Here is a 22873-nt window from a genome sequence, read left to right as displayed (position 1 = left end):
AGCCCATTTTGGATGAAAAGTTTAATCATTTACAAAGCACATACAGCTGCCTTAGGGGTATTCTTTTGGCATCATAATCCAGCCAAAGTTCAGTATCTTGAATTCCGTTCATTTCACAGGGAGAGATTTACTTAACTTTCTCACCAAACTAAGCAGGAAGCTGTCTTAGTCTAGGTCAGGCTGTTTTTGCTTATCTACCCGAACGCGGTCCACTGTGATGGGCCGTCTGTCAGTTGCATCTTTCCCCTCACCTGCTAGGCAATCCTGTTAGCTGGCAATAACAAGGGTTGAACTGCCTAGAAAGCATATTCTCTACCACTGAACCGTGACAATATTTGGGCCACATTCACACCATACCGCTTTAAACAGCTGTGACTCCTCCCCCAAAGGATTCTGGGAGCTGTAGTCCCCCCTCCACCAGGGTGCTGAACGTTGTTAAAGGTAAAGGTAACCCTGACCGTTAGGTCCAGTCGCAGACGACTTGGGGGTTGTGAGCGTATAGGCCAAGGGAGCTGATGTTTGTCCGCAGACAGCTTCCAAGTCATGTGGCCAGCATGACTAAGCCACTTCTGGCGAACCAGAGCAGCCCACGGAAACACCGTTTACCTTCATGCTGGAGCAGTACCTATTTATCTACTTGCACTTTGATGTGCTTTTGAACTGCTAGATTGGCAGGAGCAGGGACTGAGCAACGGGAGCTCACCCTGTCGCGGGGATTCGAACTGCAACCTTCTGATCGGCAAGCCCTAGGCTCTGTGGTTTATGCCACAGCGCCATCCATGTCTTGAACGTTGCTAGGAGACCCCTATTCTATTCACACCCGCAATTCCCAGAGTTTGTTAAACAAGTCTGTTATGAAATAATGGAAAATACATCCTGTTTGTTTAGAAAAGAGCCGTTACTGCTGCTTCTCCCCTCCCCTCAGGGCAAGATTCAGCCACCCCTCTAGTAGCAGTTGCACTGAATAGTTATCGGGGAAAGGGAGGCAGCCGGCAAATGTGAGCAGCCATTTATTGGCAGGGGAACATGTTTGCTATTCAGAAAAAGATCCGATCCATCAAAACATTCAGGGCATAAACAACCTTTGCATGGTCTGAGTAATAAGCACAATAGAACCTTGGAACAATTCTGCACTTTAAAAAAAGGGGGAAAAGAACACACTTCTGCATATAAAAAACCCCTTACATGTGATAAATTAGTATAGCAGAGAGCTTGCTTTCACTGTAGCCATCTCCTTGATGTGCTACTTTACTCCTTGCAGGGAAATTTTATTTTGATTTTTAGCTTTGTGGAGCTACGTATAAGGAAAGTTATGCATGCAGAATTTTGCCCAGATGAAGCAGGAGGGGAGAGTGCTCTTGTGCTTGGGTCCCGCTTGTGGGAATAAACTTGTTCCTGGAGAGCAATGGAAGGAAGATGATGATGATGATGATGATTCATTTATACTCCTCCCATCTGGCTGCGTTTCCCCAGCTACTCTGGGCGGCTCCCAACAGAATATTAAAAATGTGATGTAACATCAAACATTAAAAACTTCCCTTAACAGAGCTGCCTTCAGATGTCTTCTAAAAGTTTGGTAGTTGTTTTTCTATTTGACATCTGGTGGGAGCGCGTTCCACAGGGCAGGTGCCACTACTGAGAAGGCCCTCTGTGTGGTTCCCTGTAACGGCTTTTCGCAGCGAGGGAACCACCAGAAGGCCCTCAGCGCTGGACCTCAGTGTCCAGGCAGAACGATGGGGGTGGAGACACTCCTTCAGGTATACTGGGCCGAGGCCATTTAGGGCTTTAAAGGTCAGCACCAACACTCTGAACTGTGCTCAGAAACGTACTGGGAGCCAATGTAGTTCTTTCAGGACTGGTGTTATGTCGTCTCGGCAGTCGCTCCCAGTCACCAGTCTAGCTGCTGCATTCTGGATTAGTTGTAGTTTCTGGGTCACCTTCAAAGGTAGCCCCACACAGAGCGCACTGCAGTAGTCCAAGCGGGAGATAACCAGACCATGCACCACTCTGGCGAGAGTGGTTAGATTTGAGTGAACGAGAGAGAAAAGTTATAGTTTGCCCACATTCCCGACTTCTGGGCAATGAATTTCTTCTCCCACCCAGGGAATGCCAACAGCAGGTATTCAACAGATGCAGCATTTCCAGCATGGTGACTCAATGGGCAGAGGCCTTGCTTGTTGTGGAACGGCTGCCTGGCATGCAAGTGTTAAATGCACACCAGCCTTGCCCAGAAGTGGCCGCCTTCAAGTACCTCCATTCCTGAAATGCTAGGCTATTTTCTTTTGAAGTCTGGTTGGCATGAGCTGGAGCTTTGTTCTCTTGCAACATTTTGCCCCGTCGCGAAGAAAAGTCTTTTGTGCAGAGGAGTGGAAGCCCTTAATGCTCTTAATCTGGGTCAGACTTTGGACTGGTCTCTCAGGTTTATTTTTAAACCAGGGATTAATGACGCTTCCTCGTTCCACCGACCAAAGGTTTTTCCTCTCTTCCACCCCCCGCCACCTGCCCCACCTTCTTCCAACTGCACCGAGTCTTCTGAGAGGGGTGAGAACGGACTGAGGAGAAATGGTTGGCAAAGAAGACCGGGCCATCTCTCTCGAGCTGGGCCAGAATGAAGGCATCGAGAACAACGGGTTTGTTCAAAGCGAGGAGCTGGAGGAAAAAGAGGCCGATGCCACAAGCCAAGATGGGTTGCCAAAAACATGTACTCTTTTCATAGAGTCTGAAACAGCGGAAAAGTTACCAGTGAGGCCTTACGCGGGGATGCCCAAAGAAGTGCTCCTCCAGTTCTCATCTCAAGCACGCTATAAAATTACCAGAGAAATACTCTTCTGGTTGATCATTGCATCCTCGCTGGTGCTTGTGGCAGCTACGATTGCCATTATTGCCCTGTCCCCCAAATGCCTTGGCTGGTGGCAAGCCAGCCCCATCTACCAAATTTACCCTCGGTCGTTTAAGGACACTGACAGCGATGGGAATGGCGATCTCAAAGGTAGGTGTGTCGGACTTATTTTATCTTCTGTTTACTTGCATAGTGTTTTTATAGTTGTTTTGATTTTGTGTGGAGTGCCCTACCTGGGTGGATGGAGCAGCCAAGTAATTTCGTTGTCCCCGAGAGGGGGCAATGACAATAAAGATATTATTATTATTATTATTATTATTATTATTATTATTATTATTATTTCTATCCTGCCTTTCTTCCATCATGGTTCCCAGACAGCTGAGTCGGCAAGATGGTGGTCTCACAGGCTGTAAAAATATATCTTAGCCTTTTCCTTCCTCCCCTTTTTTTTTAGAAATCTTTTTTATTCAGTTTTACATTCTACATTTGTATTAAAGCATTAATCCTAATCATCCTCATTTAGGATTCTCTGAATTCTTAGACTCCCCCCCCATGGTTTCCGTTATCAAACATTTCCTACCACATCACATAATTTCTCTGTTTTTCTTTCAGTAATCTGTTTTTACCTTAGTTTTTAGTACATTACAGGCGTTACTCAAATCCTGCCAAAGTTTTTAGTTGTTTACAATGTTCTATATCTTAGCCTTTTCTGTTCTAGTCAAAGTAATGGAGAATGAGTTTTCCTGACCCAGAATATATTTTTTTAAAAAATAAAATGTATCTTGAAGCTTTATTGCCTAAAATTGTGGACATATGTCCCAATCTATGAGACAAGGAAGTTATAAAATAAGGGACCTTGCAGGAAAGGAAATCAGGTGGAATGTTCAATCATAACTTCAACATTAAGTCACTTTCACACCAGACCTTTTAAAAACATTATTACGCCACTTTAACAGTCATGGTTTCTTGCAAAGTACCCTGAGAACTGTCGTTAAGGGTGCTGATAGTTGTTATGTGATTCCTGGCTGTGCTACCATTCCCAGCACCCTCAAAAAAAACACAGTTCCCAGTATTCTTTGAGGGAAACCATGGCTGTTGAAATGGTTGTGAGTGCTTTAATTGTAAAGTGGCAAGAGATGTGACTGTTGGCAGTGGGGCTGCATCCCCCACCACACCTGAAGGGGGCAGTCTAGCTTGGGGGGGAAGGTTTGCAGGAAAATTAACACGCACCTTGTGAGCAGAGCGCTAGGTGTGCTAGCACGGTTTCTGCTGGGAAAGCAAGTAGGCAAGACATACAGACAGACCACGTTACTAAAAAGCACCCCTGCTACTTCTGGGGTGCCAGGTCAGAAGAGGAAAAGCTGAGAGTGCAAAATAGATTTGTCCTCGGGGAAAGCCTGGCAGAAATGGGTTTGGTCCACTGCAGCGAGCATCCTTCACTGTGGATTTTCCTGCATTCGTGTTGCAGGATTTATTTATCCACACAAACACATACCCAACCCCCAACCCCAACGCAAGCCCTTGAGGTTCTTCATATAGCCAATGCTGGCTGGGAAATGCCTCTGAGTAAAGGGAGGACAGGTAAGTTTAAAAAGCATAGATGCACATGTGTAAAAAATAATGTTTAGGGAATAAGGGATGAAAGCGTTTGTAATTTTGAAGGCAACTTTTTCTCTCTCTCCTCTCTCCTCACAATGCTGCTAGAGACCATCAGTGCACCTCTTAAAAATACAGTGGTACCTCGGGTTAAGTACTTAATTCGTTCCGGAGGTCCATACTTTACCTGAAACTGTTCTTAACCTGAAGCACCACTTTAGCTAATGGGGCCTCCAGCTGCTGCCACGTCGCCGGAGCACGATTTCTGTTCTCATCCTGAAGCAAAGTTCTTAACCTGAAGCACTATTTCTGGGTTAGCGGAGTCTAACCTGAAGTGTATGTAACCTGAAGCGTATGTAATCTGAGGTACCACTGTATAGCCACTGCCTGCCTGCCTGTCTTATATGAAGCTAGATAGACTAACTGGTCAGTTAGTCCATCTAGCTCCATATCAGACAGGCAGTGGCTCTGCAGTGCAAGTCCTCCAATTGGGAAGATATCCTGGATTGAAACTGGGACCTTTTGCCCAAAAAACAATGTTTTCTGCCACTGAGCTATGGCTAGATAAGCCTCCTGGGGAAAGCCCAGCTTGTGATGATGTTTGTGGGCTGGTAATGCTTATTCATTTTCCCCAAGATACATAATGTTAATCCTCCAAACCCCAAAGACCAAGGTACGAAGGGCTGCCTTAAGGCTTCCTCTGTATGTTGTTGTTGTTTAGTCGTGTCTGACTCTTCATGACCCCATGGACCAGAGCACGCCAGGCACTCCTGTCTTCCACTGCCTCCTGCAGTTTGGTCAAACTCATGCTGGTAGCTTCAAGAACACTGTCCAACCATCTCATCCTCTGTCATCCCCTTCTCCTTGTGCCCCCAATCTTCCCCAACACCAGGGTCTTTTCCAGGGAGTCTTCTCTTCTCATGAGGTGGCCAAAGTATTGGAGCCTCAGCTTCAGGATCTGTCCTTCCAGTGAGCACTCAAGGCTGGTTTCCTTAAGAATGGATAGGTTTGACCTTCTTGCAGTCCATGGGACTCTCCAGAGTCTCCTCCAGCCCTGTATAGCCCTGCCTTTTTACTGAGGACATGAATTGCAAGTAGACTTCCAGGGTCTTCCACTTTCAGAGGCAAGGGCTGTGTGGTGTTCATATCATACATTAAAGCACATCTCCCCGCTCCCAAGAATCCTGGGAACTGTAGTTAAGGGTGTTGGGAATTGTAGTTCTGCCATAGGTAAACTACAGTTCCCATGATTATTTGTGGGGGGAAGGTGCTTTAAATGTGCTTAGAATATGTGGTGTGTATGAAGCCCAAGTAGCTAATGAGCCTTTTCTTGGCACCTCCTTTCTGTTCATTTTGGTGTTAAATCAAAACTGGCTTATTTGAAAGAGAAATAGATCATTACGGGACGTTCTGTTTCTGGCTAGCAGCATTAGCCTTGCTGCTGTTGGCTGCATTTTGCAAAAGTGGGAGTTGCATATTTTGAATAAACACTAAAAAATATTCGGTAAGGAATATAAGGTAAGAGCTCACTGCTTGTCCTTTTCTGGAATGCAATGTCAGATGACCCCAAAGCTACTAGGCAACTGTTTGTATCTGAAGAATGTGTAGCACCCTGATTAAGGCGAAGATAAAGAGAGGTTTGGGAACTGGAAGAAGAATAACAGTCATAGTGAAGGCAAAGGCAAAAGGCAGTTTACCTAACAGAAAATAGAAAGTTGGACTTTGGCCCTGAAATTATTCTTATACAGTGGTACCTCGACTTACAAACGCCTCAGGTTACAAACGCTTCAGGTTACAAACACCACTAACTTGGAAGAGTTACCTCAAGTTGAGAACTTTGCCCCAGGATGAGAACGGAAATCGTGTGCCGGCGGTGCAGCGGCAGCAAGAGGCCCCATTAGCTAAAGTGGTACCTCAGGTTAAGAACAGTTTCAGGTTAAGAACGGACCTCCAGAACGAGTTCAAGTTCGTAACTAGAGGTACCACTGTAGTCTTGTGCCTTAGAAATCTTTCCAGTTAATGCATGAAATTAAAAGATCTACAAGGGTGGTTTGGGGGTTGTTGTTTTTAAATACCCTACATTCCTAATGAAGAAGAAAAAAGGATACTGTAGCTATTCTCAGACAGCACCATAGCTTCTTGGGAATTAATTATTCTGCCATTGAGACTTGGACCCCCTTGGTCAGCGTTTAGTTAATTCTGAATGGGAGGACATTCCACATCCCCTCATCCTTCCCCAAAAATCCTGCTGCCAAGTCCCATGGCTACTGGTGATGCTAATCCATCTTGCTCCTTCTGTCTCTGGGGCTGGCAAGCCAAACACTGGATTTTATTTATTTGCTTGCAACATCCTGCCTTTCTTCCACCATGGAACCCCAGTGGTCTACAAGGGGTTCCTTGGTGGTCACCCATCCAGACACTATCCAGAGCCAGACCTGCTTAGCTTCAACAAGGTGGTGACCTCACTTGCCTTCAGACCATACCCTAAGATGGTTCTTACAGCAGTTTGTTCCTTCCCCTTTAATTTCCCTACCTAGGTATCCAAGAAAAGCTGGATCACATCCAGTATCTAAATGTAAAAACAATCTGGATCACATCTGTTTACAAGTCTGCCTTACAAGATTTGGGATATGGCATAGAAGACTTTCGAGACATAGACCCAATGTTTGGAACCATGAAGGATTTTGAAAACCTGATTGCAGCGATACACGATAAAGGTTGGCTTTGCTCTATGTTTTATTCTGGATTGTTTCATTTGTGGTTTTCCTGTGCTTTGATATTTTTTTCCTTAAAATTATAAAACCGTATAGAAATGCAATGCAATGAATGAATGATGATACATCCCACTTGGTTAGCTAACTTACTGATAACAGAATTAGCCATTAAGTTGCATCTGGAATGATCTCTGCTGCTGCTCATCCAACAGGGAGTGAGGAAGATCCATTCTGTAGTTTACTGGGTCCAAGCTATGTTTTACTTGGTTTTGTGAAATGCTTAGTAGTTTTTATTAGATGCTAATTAACTCCATTGGTCTTTGGGGCAGGATCTTCACAAGCCCTTTTAGCAATTTTTGGTAACAATTTCCCCCAACATGGTTCTGCTCAGTAATCTTTGCAATAAGCCTTTACAGTAAACAAGCAAGATTATCCCCCATCTGCTATTGTGCACCTGTCCAATCAAAGCCAAAGACTTAGTTCTCTTCTAGGAACAATGCAGGTGTGTGCAGTTTGACAGGCTGTTTTTTTGCATCCTCTTGCGCAAGGTTTGAAAGTGATAATGGATCTAATACCTAACCACACAAGTGACAAGCACAACTGGTTTCAGCTTAGTCGCAATCGGACTGAAAAATACGCGGATTATTACATCTGGCATAACTGCACGTATACCAATGGGACCACCAAACCACCAAATAACTGGGTGAGTACAGAACTCCGGTAGCACAAAAATAAACAAACAAAACATGCAGCAATGTAGGCATAAGCCTCACACCACTTGGTTCAAACAGTGACCAAACAGAGAGGCCTGGCGAGCTGTATTTGGTTCCCGAGCCTGAGGTTCTCCACCCGTTATAAGGTATAACGCTGAGAGGCGATATGCTTCTGAATACCAGTTAGAAACCGCAAGAGGAGAGGGTGCTCTTGCGCTCAGGGCCTGATTGCAGCATCTGGGTGGCCCCTGGGGAAAGAGGATGCTAGATGGGATGGGCCCTTGCCTGACCTAGCAGGCTCCCCTTATGAAATAGTATTGGTCTCCCTTTTTCCCTCAATGATAGACAGCCTCCTTGCTCTTGCAAACAACCTCTGCTTTGATCACGGCAGCTCAGCTTTCCCAGTAAATGCCATTCACATTTAAGGTACAGTGGTATCTCAGGTTAAGTACTTAATTCATTCCGGAGGTCCGTACTTAACCTGAAACTGTTCTTAACCTGAAGCACCACTTTAGCTAATGGGGCCTCCTGCTGCTGCCACGCTGCCGGAGCACGATTTCAGTTCTCATCCTGAATCAAAGTTCTTAACCTGAAGCACTATTTCTGGGTTAGCAGAGTCTGTAACCTGAAGCGTATGTAACCTGAAGCGTATGTAACCAGAGGTACCACTGTATGTCTGGCTGTAGCAGGTCATCTCCTCTTATGTAGCCTGATTTCATTAGGACTGCTATTAACATATGTATAATATATAGAGACATAATATATATAATTTGCTAAGCACTGTTACTGTAATAGCAACTTCAGTTCAAAATGAGAACACACACACACACACACACACACACACACTCACACACACACACACACACAACTTGAATTGTGAAATCACATGATTACAGAATACTTTGTTCCCGAAAACATTGGCTGGGAACAAAAGTCCACTGACTCCAATAGAATGCTCTATCAATTAAGAGTTTAGTCCTGTGTGCACTCACTCGGGAATAAGTCAAAGGGAGTGAATTCTGACTAAAGACATTTAGGATCAACCTGTTAATCAGTAATAGCATTGTAAGCGTTGTGATGTTATTAAACTGCAAGCATTTCCAAACAAACAATTCAGCTTCTTATGAGATATTTTGCCCTCCCAAGCACACATGTGTCACGTAAGTGATTTGGTTGTTGAACCATTAGCTGCTGTTGCTTGTTTTCTGCTTCGTTTGATCTTAATTCTTTTTCAAGTCTGCTTTTCTGGCTTACTTTCGGCCGCTCTCTGTAGAAACCTGTTGGCAGGAAGCGGCACATTTCGCATGGCTAGTTCGTTGTGACATACCCCTTGTTCCACTGGGCACGCCAGCCTAGGAGCCTCCTCATCACAGCTGTCTCTTCCCCCTGCCAAACATGACATCAGAATCAAACAAACCAGCTCATTGTTAGACCACTCTTTTCTGTTTCTGTAATGCAAAGATGTCAGACACTGGTTTCACTAGGATGAAAACTCTGCTCTCATTCCCCACATTCTAATCTGAGGCTGGAGCAGTTTGGGAAACGGCTGCAGAGGACAGTTTCAGAAAACACTGCCCTGTTTTGCTGTAACATGCCCTTCAATGTGTTTCAGGCCAGAGCACAAATTGCAATTTCGGCAAACAAATCTGTATTGAGAAGTAATTTTATTTTAAACATTTTGCCCTGTAGTGTGTTTGCACTTTGTAAAATGAGCTTTACAAACATAGGAAGCTAACAAGGAATATTTGGTGTTATGTTGGAGGGGATGCCAGGAGGTGTAAATACTTACATTTGAGGGGCGGGGAAGGGTGTTTAAGGAGATAACAGAAATCTCTGGTTTAAAGCTGACCAAAAGCCCAGAGGTAGCATTATTATCAATTTATGATGGGGTGGAAGGTTCGCAGGCGATGAAGGACTTGCTCACAAATTTATTGACAGCTGCACACATTATTATAGCTGGGAAGTGGAAGGGGCAAGCAGAATATAAAATGGAAGAATGGTATAAAGAGGTGTGGGATATAGCTATTAATAATAAATTAACATGTGCCATTAGGGTAAGATGGGGAATATGCAGGAGAAATTATTTTGAGGAGATATGGAGGTTGTTTGTAGAATTTGTACTGTTAAAATGGAAAGGGGTCAAACCATCGCACGAAGTGTTGAAATTTTGGGAGGTTGGATAGTTACAATGGCATGGTCTCGGTAGTGGGGTGCACATTTTTACCCTTATTTATTTATGATGATTACTTTGTCAAAATAAAATTAAAAATTAAAAACAAAAATTAAATTCAACCAACCAACCAACCAACCAACCAACAAACAAACAAACATAGGAAGTGGCTTTGTCTGAGTCGGAGCATAGGCAACATGCCTGCTTCCAGACATTGCTGGACTGCAACCCCCACCTGTATTGGCTACCCCTGGTCTACACTGACTGGCAGTGGGTCTCTAGCACTTCAGACAAGGATCTCCCCCAGCCCCATCAGGAGATGCTAGGGATTGAAGCTGGAGCCTTCGACATGAAGAGCAGGTGCTCTTCAACTGAGCTAGGACCCAACTGTTTTGCACATTTGGTTTTTTAGTTTCATTGGCTTATATATAAATGAAATTAGACCAGACCACTGTGTTTTCCTGTTGCCCATTTTGGACGCTGCCCCTTTAGGCAACTATTTAATTGTCAACTTTTATGATAAAGGTGCAAACCAGAAAAAGTTGCGCATAAGACAAGGTGGCAGCCCCATTCTGAGTTCTTGACTCCCCCCCCAAAAAATAAACACTATTTCCCAATGATTGTCATTAATTTGTTTTTTAATTGATTTTAGAATGCATTTCAATTGATAGATTGTTATTTTATGTGAACTGTGTTGCCTTTATTGTTGTTGGCCACTCTGAGCCCGGCTTCAGCTGGGGTGGGCGGGATAGAAATAAAATTTTATTATTTTATTATTATTATTAATTTGATTATTTGCATGCATTATTTATTGAAATGCCTGTATGCCACCTTTCTTCCATGAATGGCACTCACAGTGGCTCACACACTTCCAGCACATATTTTTAACATACAGAAGAAGAAGAGAGGAGAGCAGAGGCAGTTTGAGGGTCACACTGGGTGCCAAGCTGCAGCTGGTACCACAATAACACTGTAGAATGGAGCGAGAGAGGCGGGGGTGCTGAATCTCTGGCAACCCTGGATGGCAGTAGCTATCCGGGGCTATCTTTACTTTCCTTGAACGAGCCCCAGATCCCACCAGTTAGGCCTGATTTGAGATTTGGGCCTCGGCTGACTTTAATGCGCATCCTTAATTATAACAACAATGATTCTAAATAGTCTGATTTTTTAAAAAGATATTGTGTTCCTTATGCAATCAGGTGAGTGTGTTGGGGAACTCCAGTTGGCAGTACGACGAAGTGAGAAACCAGTGTTACTTCCACCAGTTTGGAAAAGAGCAGCCGGATTTAAATTTCCGTAACCCAGATGTTGAAGAAGAAATTCATGTAAGTAATCAATTGCATTCTGATCATGATGGCATGCACATGGTCTTTGGATCACACAATATGATTTGTTGATGCTACCTGTTTTGCAAATATATAATATAATGGGGAATAATGAGCATGTTTAAAAATCCTGTTGATATCATTGCTTTATTATTATTTTTTAATAGCCAGCTCTTCTAACAATTTTTGAAGGGCTCTAGGTTGAATAATTATACTGAAACACTATGGAAGTGCTCTCAAGTCCTTTATTATCCAGAGGGTGCTAGTTGCACTTAGCTCCCATTGGAATCATGGTTAGTCATGACTAACTTCCTCTCCTGATTTCAACTTCTCTGAATCAAACTCCTTCTGTCCAGAACTATGTCTGTTTTAGGTCAGTCCACTCCCCTGTTCCATGCAGAAAATCTCATCATAAGACTGCAACTTCTATAATCACACATGATTATCATAAGGTAGTAAACTTCCTCTATTGAGTGCCCATAATAAGGGCTAAAGTACATGTGGCGTGCAGCCATGTCTTAAGAGCTAAGAGGCTGCTTTTATGAAAAAACAGCTCCAGGAGTGGAAGATTTGTAGTGAGGAATTAGCATGGAGAAGAAGCAGAAAGGTCTTTACTTTCCACTGCAACTCTCTCCAAGCGGCCCCTCCCTCCCTGTACTTGTACAGACACTCCATGGACCACCTGAGTGAACCTTGTGAACCACGAATGGTCTGCAGACCACAGTTTGGGAGCCCCTGCTGTAGATCCCACAAGCTCCAGGAAGCGTGGCTAAAGGCCAGGGATGATGGCAGCTGTAGCTCTGTAACATCTGCAGGGCCAAAAGTTCCCCACACCTCTTGTTGACAGAGCTTTAAGCCAATCTACATTTCTTTTACGAAACTCAAAATATATGAACTGTATTTGCTGTGATTTCTGACACAACACAAAACAATTCTGCCTCTTCTATCCGTTTAGGAGGTTATCAGATTTTGGCTCGGCAAAGGCGTCGATGGATTTAGCATTAGTACGGTCAAATTCCTGCTGGAAGCAACGCATCTGAGAGATGAGCCTCAAGTCAATAAATCCCAAAATCCGGTAACAATTTTTCTCCTTTGTCCTCTTACAAGAGTACACACACAATAATAATAATAATAATAAATAATAATATTAATAATAAAATTTATTTATACCCCGTCCTCCCAAGCCAAGACCGGGCTCAGGGCGGGTAACAACCTATAATAAAAACAAGTTGATTGAAATACAACTTAAAAAACAAGATTAAAATACAACATTAAAACATTAAAATGCAGCCTCTTCACAGGAGGAGAAAGGAAAAAAGAAAGAGGGGGAGGGAATCAAACTGATTCCAAGCCAAAAGCCAGGCAGAACAACTCTATCTTACAGGCCCTGTGGAAAGAAATCAGATCCCGCTGGGCCCTGGTCTCATGAGGCAGAGCGTTCCACCAGGCCGGAGCCAGTGTTGAAAAGGCCCTGGCTCTGATTGAGGCTAATCTGACTTCCTTAGGGCCCGGGACCGCGAGGGTATTGCTATTTATAGACCTTAAGGTCCTCCCTGGGGCATACCGGGAGAGGCAGTCCTGTAGGTATGAGGGTCCTAGGCCGTGAAGGACTTAGGACCGATAAGGGTTCCTTACATTTTGTTAGTGAGCTGTCCTAGCTGAATAGGCTCAGAGGCAGTTTATATTCTCAGAGGCAAGGAGCCTCTGAACACCATGTGTTGTGGACAAACGGGGCGGGGGGGGGGGGTCAGCTGTTGGGTTCACATCCTTCTTAAGGTTCCTAGAGGCACCTGCTTGCCATTGTTAGAATGCTGAACTGGATGGACCTTTGCTCAGATCCAGCAAGGCTCTTCCTATGTCCATATGGCCTCTGCCAGAGACCTTGGAAGGCTACAGCTGGGACTGGAAGAGATGGACCAGTGGTATTATTTAGCTTCAGAGGTTCTTGGGCATTGCCTCCAAGACCTTTGGAAAGTTATAGGACTCAATTCTAGCTAGACATTCATGACCTCCTATAAACCATATATATATATATGGCACCTGTGGTTCCATGATAGAAGAAAGGTGGGATATAAATGTACGAAAATAAAAGGTAGTTTTAAATATTGTGAATTGCAGTAGGAACTGACCTGGTCAGCACTTCCTGGGCCAACGTGTGGATCAGAACTTGGTCATCCATTGGTCTTTGGACTTCCTGAATGTTCTGATGCAGCTCTTATATTAAACGTTAAAATGTATTGGGAGATAATGCATTTAGAAATGTATTTTTAAATAGAAAACAAAATCTAAATATGTATTTAAAAGGAAAGATTTGTTTCCACAAGGCTTTTTTATTACAAATTTGCAAATTAATGCAGAAATTGAACGGAATGGATTTATGAGTGAGTGGTGGTGAAAACAGTGCAGGCCAGAAATAGACTGATTTATCCATTTCAACATTCTAGGCCCCCCCCCTTTTTAAAAAAAAAAAAGAAGAGGCACCCAAACCGCAGTTCTTTTATAACTTGAGGGAGGGAGCGGGAAGAAGTGTTGTGGTATTATAAAGGACACCTTCTGGATTGCAGCCATTGTCTCAGATGTCTCTCTCTGGAAGGGCCTAGAAAGTTAGGAAGAGGAGTAATGACAAATATCCTATTGCTCTTCAAGGACACTATCACAGCCTATTCTGAGCTGTATCACGACTACACCACCACCCAGGTTGGCATGCATGATATTGTCCGCAGTTTTCGGCACACCATGGATAAGTTCAGCAGTGAGCCTGGACGATACAGGTAACAATACCATGATGTCTTCATTTCCTATCCTTTTCTTATGATGGTAAAAGTTGCTCCTTTTTCCTAGGAAGCAGTCTGAAAACGTTAGCAGGTAAGAGTGAATGTCCCCATCCCATCCCAGGAACTCACTGGAACCATCTGCAAGGATGCCTTCTCTCATATAGACCTGGCAATCCACTAAGGTCAGGGGTCAGCAAACTTTTTCAGCAGGAGGCCGGTCCACTGTCCCTCAGACCTTGTGGGGTGGGCCGGACTATATTTTGAAGAAAAATAATGAACGAATTCCTATGCCCCACAAATAACCCAGAGATGCATTTTAAATAAAAGCACACATTCTACTCATGTAAAAACACGCTGATTCCCAGACCGCCCGGGCCAGATTTAGAAGGCGATTGGGTCGGATCTGGCCCCTGGGCCTTAGCTTGCCTACCCATGACTACAATTTTCAGGGGAGGCCCTATTAGTTATGTCATGGCCTGCCAGTCAAGTCTGGCCTTTTAGGGCAAATGGGGCACTGCCCCACCAAACCCAGCCTGCTCTCAGCCAGCCCCCAACTACCTGCCTTCTTACATCCAGTCCAGCGGGTGGTGCTGGCTGCCCAGCTTCCTTCTCCTCGGGCCCCATCCGCACTCACCACTTTAAACAGCCATGGCTTCCCCCCAAAGAATCCTGGGATGTGTTGCCTGTTTAGGGTGCTGAGTGTCGTTAGGAGTCCTGTATTCCCCTCGGAGAATTACAGTTCCCAGAGTTCCCTGGAAAGAGGGGTTGACTGTTAAACCATGGGGAACTTTAGCTGTGAGGCGAATAGGTGCCTTCTAACAATACCCTTGCACCCTTAGCAAACTACAGCCCCCAGGATTCTTTGGGAGAAGCCATGACAGTTGAAAGAGATATGATACTGCTTTAAATGTGCAGTTCGGATGGGGTCCTGGTCTCAGTGCTGCCTTTGCGGAACTCAACAGGGAGGAGGATGGGGCCCAAGGGAGAGTGTGACAACATCTGGTGGGCCAAAGGTTAGCCAAAACCTGATATAGGTGAATGATCAGCCAGTTGTACTGTCAATGTATATTCAAGTAAGTGTGCAATCACATGTTTTAATGATTTATCATTACAGTTCAGTGTCCAGTTGCAACTGGTCCTTCATCACTGGACTTGATAATGATAAGTATCGCATTAGCCTAAAACAGGGACGTCCAACTCCCAAGAGACTGTGATCTACTCACAGAATAAAAAACTAGAAGTGATCTACCCATAGGGGGGCAGGTCAGAGTTCTTGAGCTTTTTTTAGGGAGGAAAGTCTAAACTGTTAACCTTTTTGGGGAGTGCAGGTCAAAGTTGTTGAGCATGTAAGTGTCACACTTTTTAACCAAAAAAAGGAGGTGTACCGGTACTGCGTACCCTTGAGTGCCCCCTGGGGGAAAGCGCTGGATGTGATTCACTAGATCCCAACAATGGTACCATCAGGGTCAGGACTTGGGGCAGACATCTATGGCCCCACAACAGCGCTCCCTCAAATGCAGTTGGCTTACCACATTTAGAAGTAAGTGAAATAATACACACTGCTATCTGAGGAGAGGAGCTCCCATAAGACCAACAAGTCCAGAGTCTTAAATGATCTAGCTAAACCACTAGAGGGACTCCAGTCCAGCAGAGGTTCCTGCTGGAGGAAGGACAGTGGGAAGGCAATTTTTCCCCTTTCCTCCTGCAGTCCCCCTTACTGTTATGGTAAAAAAAAAAAAAAGGTAAACGGTTTTTAAACTGTTATGGATGGTCCACCAACTCCCTAAAGCTGCTTTTCAAGGGAACTCTCCCTCTCCTTCTACCTGTGAGAACATACCACAAGCATAACTCTGTTCATGCTGAGTCTGGATTCAGTCCAGTAATTGTTACAGTGCTTTGTAAGAACTTTGCAATGTAAAATGTAAATCATTATTGGGATTCAAAGAGAATCAGAGCCCAGTGTTCTGCTATCAAGTCCTGTGGCGGGTTTTCCATTTTCTGTTTTGTTATATCAAATGAATGCCACTTCTGAAAACCACGGGCAAACAGATGTTGTCCTCTTTTCAAGATTTATGGGCACAGAGGCAAATGACCATGATGACGTTGAGAGAACCATGATGTATTATGGGACACCTTTCATTCAAGAAGCAGATTTCCCTTTCAACTTCTACCTCATGAACATGCAAGAAATATCAGGAAATGGCATTTTTGAAATTGTGTCTTTGTGGATGAAGAATATGCCGGAAGGCAAATGGCCGAACTGGGCGGTAAGCTTCTGGTGACGAAGGCTTATGATCGTCTCCCAGCTTGGCACACAACCTTTTATGACATTTGCAAGTGGCCAAATAATTGCTCGTTTTATTTATTTAATCATATTTGCATTCTCTCTTGCCTTTAAATTTATCGCAGCATTATCGATAGGGTGGTTATCCCTTTATATGTCCACAAATATTTTGTGAGGCAGAGTAAGGCGCAGAAATAGTTAAGAACATCCAGTGAGCTGCAGGCTTCCTAAAGATGGCTGCTTTTAACCCCTTCGCCGCATGTCAAAGGTGGTATGCCATTTCCACTGGGCTGGCCCTACCATTTGGCAGAGTGAGGCAGCTGTCTGAGCCGGCAGATAGTGGTGTGGAGGGGGCAGGGAGCAGTGGCGATAAGTTGGAGGGCATTTCTGTCTGTCCCATGTTGCTTGTTCTGCATCCTCCAAGGTACCCTGCGGCCCTCAGGTGTGGTAAAGAATGCTTTGCTGTCAGCTGCCAGTCCAGTTGGCTTCTGTATATCAAAGGGTGGGGCTGCCATCTTGTCCTTTGTCTCAGGATGAAAAGTGTCTTGGATTGGCTTTGGTTATACAACGGTGAGAGTGTGAGGTTTAGCAAAAAAAACCCCCTCAAAAACCCTTCTGAGAATAAGGCGTCAGTCCCATGGCTCCCTGGACTGGGGTCCAATAAATTAAATCAACATGACAATCTCCCCTAGTACAGCAGGATACTGAAAACTTTTCAAATGATCAAAATGATGACACTGCGTTTGTATGTTTGTGCTCCATTTTGTACCTTTGGAGAAAAAATTAGGTACACTGCTGATTTTGTCACACACGGTTTATTTGGCTTTGATAATTAGACTTCACCATTGCTTTGTATTTAGGGGCCTTGGAACAATTTATTCCCTCTGCTCTGCTGGAGCAAAATCTCTTTTAGGGGAAAGCAATATTAAACCAGTTTTATTGTGAATATTGAGTGCTGTGATTCAAAAACATGTAAGCACTCACTCAATATATACAATAAAATATATTTCCATGGAGGGCTATAGTCTAACCAAGTACTTCATAGTACAGGACATTAAAAAAGAAAGACAATACTCATGGGAAGGGCAGACTTCACTAGTTCAAAGTCATTAATTTCATACTGCTATAACAAGATATGGTTCAAACCAGGGTTGGGAAACCTCAGGACCTGGGTCAAATGCAGACTTCCAGGTCGCAGGATTCTCTCTAGGCCACACCCCCTTCCCAGGCCACTCTCCTTACTGTTCCTGCTCCTCTTGCCTGGCTGCCATGTGTCCTACTATACAAAGCTAAGACACATTCAATGTTCCACTCATTTTTTGTCTCCAGACACAGTAACACTAGAAGAGTCCTGTGGGATCAAGCCAAAGGCCTATCTCATACGTACCCCCCCCCCACACACACCTTGAAGGCGAAAACTGGGACATCATCTTCCCATTTTCTCTTGTGAGAGAACAGCGACCATTCTGGGCACCATGATCTTGCACCACAATCCCCCCCTGAAAAAGTGTATTGGGGGCACAGTGCCCAAAAACATGCATTTTGTGGTGCAGCATGAGATTGCAGCCCTGAAAAGCTCTTCTTTTCCTGCGGGAAACCGCGCAAACTAGAATTGTCTGCCATTCTCTCGTGAGAAAAAAATGGGATGTCCTGGTTTTTCCGGGACACTCGCAGGATATGCTATCTAGTCTAGCGTTCTATTCTCACACTGGTCAGATGTCCATGGGTAGCCCACAAGCATAACTTGTGTGTGACAGCATTCTCCTCAACTTTTGATTCCTAGCAACTGGTATTCAAAGGAATATTGTCATTGTGGGTAGTAGCCATTGATAACCTTGCCCTCTGTGAATTTGTCTGTTCCTCTTTTAAAGTCACCCACCAATGGCCTACAGCTCCCAGGTTTCCCATCAGGGACTGGGGCTTGTGGGTGGAGAAAGATATCCCATCCCTTATCTACATGGCTTTTATTGAGGTGGTGCCTTTGGAGTCTGATAAAACAATATACTTTCCTGTTAGGCTGGAAACCCCAACAGTGCTCGAATTTCCTCTCGGATTGGGAAGGAATACATAAATGTCATCAACATGCTTCTTTTAACCCTTCCTGGAACACCTACAACCTATTACGGTGAAGAAATTGGAATGGAAGATACCACATCAGAAAACGTGAGTTTGAAAATTCTTGAATTCCACTCCCATGTAATAACCATGCTACTGAGGATGCTGCCTTCGTTGATGATCAAGCCATCTCGACTTTCCCAGTGCTGTTAATTCCCCCTTCCCCAATGCCTCTGTTGTTCTTGTTTCTCTTAAAACAGGACAGGTGGCCGTCCAGATGTTGTTGAACTATGAATGTCACCATCCCTAACCATTGGCCATGCTGTTTGGGGCTGATGCAAGTTGGAGTTAAAGAACATCAAGCCCAAGAGTGCTCATTAATGGTTCCTCATCATCCTTGAAAAAAAATGACAACTGGGGTCCCACAGGGTTCTATCCTGGGCCCGTTGTTGTTCAGAGTCTTTATAAATGACTTGGATGTATGAATTGAGGGTATGCGCATCAAATTTGCAGATGATACCAAACTGGGAGGGGTAGCTAATGCCTCCGAAGACAGAATCGGGATTCAGGATGTCCTTAACAAATTGGAGAACCAGGAATTTTTTATTTTTTAAAGAGGGACAAATGTCAGGTTCTGTACTTAGGCAGGAATAACCTGCTGCACCAGTATAAGTTGGGGGACACCTGGCTTGCCAGCAGTACATGTGAAAAGGATCTAGGAGTGTTAGTAGACAACAGCTTAACATGAACCAGCAGTGTGATGCAGCGGCAAAAGAAAAAGCTAATGCTATTCTAGGCTGCATCAACAGAAGTATAGTATCCAGATCAAGTGAAGTAATAGTACAATTCTATTCTGCCTTGGTCAGACCACACCTGAAGTACAGGCACCCCCCCCCCCCTTATGTGAAATTGACTTGCATGTGACCCCGTATTAGCAGTGAATAATGTCTTCTTGGTTTTTTCAAGGCAACCTTTCCAGAAAAATCACCCATGCAGTGGGATGATACTTTTAATGCTGGTTTTAGTGAAGGCAACTCAGCCTGGATACCTGTAAATCCCGACTATCCAAATATAAATGTGAAGGTAAGTATGATGACTGAAGCACTCTTCTCTCTTGTTCAAATAAATTACAAATTATTTTCTTTAGCAGCCAGTTTTATCAAGATACTTAAAAATGTAAGTGTGACAATCCAGCCCCAGTTTGAATGAGGCCCCCTCACATGATTAGAAGTAAAACTCAGAATGATTCCCAGAGCAGTGACCTTCTTTCCATCTTCAGAGTTGATGGGAAGGAGTAGCTATTAAGCCTGAAACAAATTGTATGGGAAATCGGTGTGTGCTTATGGATTACACTTACCTAGGACTGGCAGACAATTAAATCATTTTAGGCTGCAATCTGAAACACACTGGTTTGGAAGTAAGGCTGCAATCCAGATTTCCACTTACCTAGAAGCAAGCATCACTGAATTCAGTGGAACTTACTTCTGAGGTTAAGATGGCATTTGTGTACAGCAATTCTATATCTATTTACCTAGGAGTAAGCTCCATTGAAGGGACGCGGGTGGCGCTGTGGGTTAAACCACAGAGCCCAGGACTTGCCGATCAGAAGGTTGGCGGTTCGAATCCCCGTGACGGGGTGAGCTCCCATTGCTCGGTCGCTGCTCCTGCCAACCTAGCAGTTTGAAAGCACCTCAAAGTGCAAGTAGATAAATAGGTACTGCTCCAGTGGGAAGGTAAACGGCGTTTCCATGTGCTGCTGTGGTTTGCCAGAAGCGGCTTAGTCATGCTGGCCACATGACCTGGAAGCTGTACGCCGGCTCCCTCGGCCAATAAAGCGAGATGAGTGCCGCAACCCCAGAGTCGGTCACGACTGGACCTAATGGTCAGGGGTCCCTTTACCCTTAAGCTCTATTGAACTAACTAGGGCCTCACTTCCAGGTGGACATGTATAGGATTGCACTGTAAATAGATTTATTCTAACATTTGCCTATTGCTGATACCTCAATATAGATGCTTTATTGCCCTATCAGAAAGAGTAAAGTATCTTACAATTTAATAAAGCTCACTGCTGTAAGAAAATATTTTATCCTCCCTTCCATATTACAGTAACACACTCAACAGCCTGAAAAAATGAACAATGGTACGTTTAACTCGAGAGCCCATTTGAGACCACAATAAAAAGGGCTAAAAATAACTGGCGACTTTAACTGTTAAAATCATGCACAGCAATTAAAATTGCCCCCCTCTGATCAATCAGCTGAGGCTTGCGCATAGCGCTGCACATAGGCCCAGAATGCACATGGTGTCTTATAGAGGTAACTTATGCTCTCAAGGAGGTTTCAGTCTACAATAGATAATGGGGAAACAACAGACCAGGGAGAGGTTGACAAAGGCCGAGAGAGAAGAATGTGCACAAGTGTCATTTGAAGGCAGCAGTTGAGGTGGCACCATGGGCAGGGAGGCAGTTCCATGCATAGGGGTGGCAAGGAGAAAAGTCATTGAAGGGGGCAGTAGACTTTTGGCTGACTGAGGGCGGTAGAGTAGGAGCAGCAGAGGTCACAGGCAGGGATGCAATGAGAAACGATTTTACTTTCAGCATCTGAGAATTGACTAAAGGATGCAACCATTACATTACAGGAGCAAGAGAGTCAACAGAATTCTACGCTCAGCTTGTATCGAGAGCTCAGTTCCATTCGTGCCAACGAGCTTCCCATTTTTAGAGGATGGATGTGTTACGTTTGGAATGACCGCGACGTCTTTGCATATGTGAGGGAACTGGATGGGTTAGATCAAGTGTTTATGGTGGTCCTAAATTTTGGACTGCAGACCGTAACTAATCTGCAGGGTTCAGTTCCCGGTATTCCCTCCGAAGCTACTGTAAAGCTAAGCACGAATGTTGTCAACAGTGGCAAAGTAGTAAATACCAAAGCAGTCGCAACTGAAAAGGGAGAAGGACTCATTTTGGAATACTGGACAAGCGAACCTGTCCACCAGATGGAAGCTTTCAAAGAGAAGTGTTTTGTTGCAGAAAAGGCATGCTATTCAAGCACCTTCAACTTACTCTATGCGTATTGCTAAGTGGCAATGGTTTGTTCCAAATCTATGAGTTGTAATTTCTTTACAAAAGGTACAGCAGCTTTGAAGGACCAAATGTGAATGCTGTGTTTAGATAGCTTTTGGGTGTGTATGTGCGTGTGTTTTTAATTACTTGTTACTTGTTTGCCAGCTGTCCAAAAATGGAAAACTTTACAGAATTTGGAACCTTGCACTTTGGCACAAAAATGTTTGGAACACTGCTATATCTGAAAAGATCACTTGTCAATTTCGAGTGCCACAGGGTACAGCTAAACATGATGCTTTTCATGCTATTTGGTGAAATTACATTATATACATTAATACGCACCACTTGCAGCAACACTCGGAGGCCTCCCTTGAGATTTGGAACTCTCAAAATGACCTTTTTATCTTGTATTGGATTGGATTGTACCATCCATGCTCCCTTTTCTTGACAGTTGTATTGTGTTTCTCGGTTTTTTATTTTTCTATCCTAGGTTCTATACTTAAGACTTTAAAAAGCCAATAAAAACGACTAAAGCAAAAGTAAAAACAAAAAAACTGTAGCAGATCATTTTGGGGCATCACTGTCTCCACTTACTTGCAATATCTCTTATCAGAAATAATTTCATGCACTGAGCAGTGGCTGGACTAGAATTAGTTCCCAGGTCTCTTCCAACTACGAGTCTGCCACATGCATAGGCTAAACTTCATCTCCTACCTTCATGGCAGCAGAGATAAATGCAGAATTTGGGATTATCTTCTAGCATAATGAAAAGGAATGCATCTGTAATGGTTGAACCATTCTGTTACAAGCACTACATAGGTCGGTCCTTGAAAACAATCTGGAAACTTTGCCAAACTTCTGACAGGAGACAGGAAAACAGAACATATCACTCTAGTCCTTCACCAACTGCATTGGTTCCATTTGTTTCTGGATTCAATTAATGGTGCCAGGTTTGACATTTAAAGCACTAACAGTGCAATCCTAGTCTATTTACAAGTTAAGTCCCGCTGAGGCTTAGTCCCACACAAGGGTGTATGAGCTTACAGTCTACATGTCCTTAAGAATAGCGTCATTCTGTTTGAACCAGCCTGGAAACTCCCAGATTGTAGAATACCTTGCCTAGGGGGGTAAGCTTGCCCTCTTTACTGATTTTTGGTCTCTATGATATTTTAGTCATTATTTTTACTGTTTTGTTTTTGGTTTCTATGATTTTGTATTCCATGATTTGCAATTGCTCTTTTATATTGTTCAGCTCATGTGCTTATTTTTTCTAGCCAGAGGCCACGACAAACTTGTAGCAATAGTAATACACCAGAGAGAAATTATTGTGAACAACCTTGTG

General features: G+C 44.0%; 1 protein-coding gene across 1 annotated transcript; it reads left to right on the top strand.

Moving 5' to 3' along the window:
- The first annotated feature begins 1910 nt into the window (after positions 1-1910).
- Positions 1911-22862, top strand: SLC3A1 (solute carrier family 3 member 1). The gene is made up of 10 exons (XM_028724822.2): positions 1911-2989; positions 6973-7152; positions 7698-7852; positions 11232-11357; positions 12313-12432; positions 14004-14128; positions 16200-16398; positions 18432-18578; positions 19437-19553; positions 21108-22862. The coding sequence occupies exons 1-10, from the start codon at positions 2563-2565 to the stop codon at positions 21546-21548; spliced, it is 2037 nt and encodes a 678-aa protein (XP_028580655.2). The 5' UTR covers positions 1911-2562; the 3' UTR covers positions 21549-22862.
- The last annotated feature ends 11 nt before the right edge of the window (positions 22863-22873 follow it).

The sequence above is a fragment of the Podarcis muralis genome, chromosome 3 (genome assembly GCF_964188315.1).
Source record: "Podarcis muralis chromosome 3, rPodMur119.hap1.1, whole genome shotgun sequence".
NCBI lineage: Eukaryota > Metazoa > Chordata > Lepidosauria > Squamata > Lacertidae > Podarcis > Podarcis muralis.
Note: the sequence above shows the minus strand (reverse complement) of the source record. Positions and strands in the feature narration are given on the sequence as shown.

Bases quoted from the DNA above. Each gene is read 5' to 3' on its own strand.
- SLC3A1 (XM_028724822.2), top strand. From the start codon at position 2,563: ATGGTTGGCAAAGAAGACCGGGCCATCTCTCTCGAGCTGGGCCAGAAT. The intron at 7,853-11,231 runs GTGAGTACAGAA...TTATGCAATCAG, and splicing joins CCAAACCACCAAATAACTGG to GTGAGTGTGTTGGGGAACTC. The intron at 11,358-12,312 runs GTAAGTAATCAA...CTATCCGTTTAG, and splicing joins ATGTTGAAGAAGAAATTCAT to GAGGTTATCAGATTTTGGCT.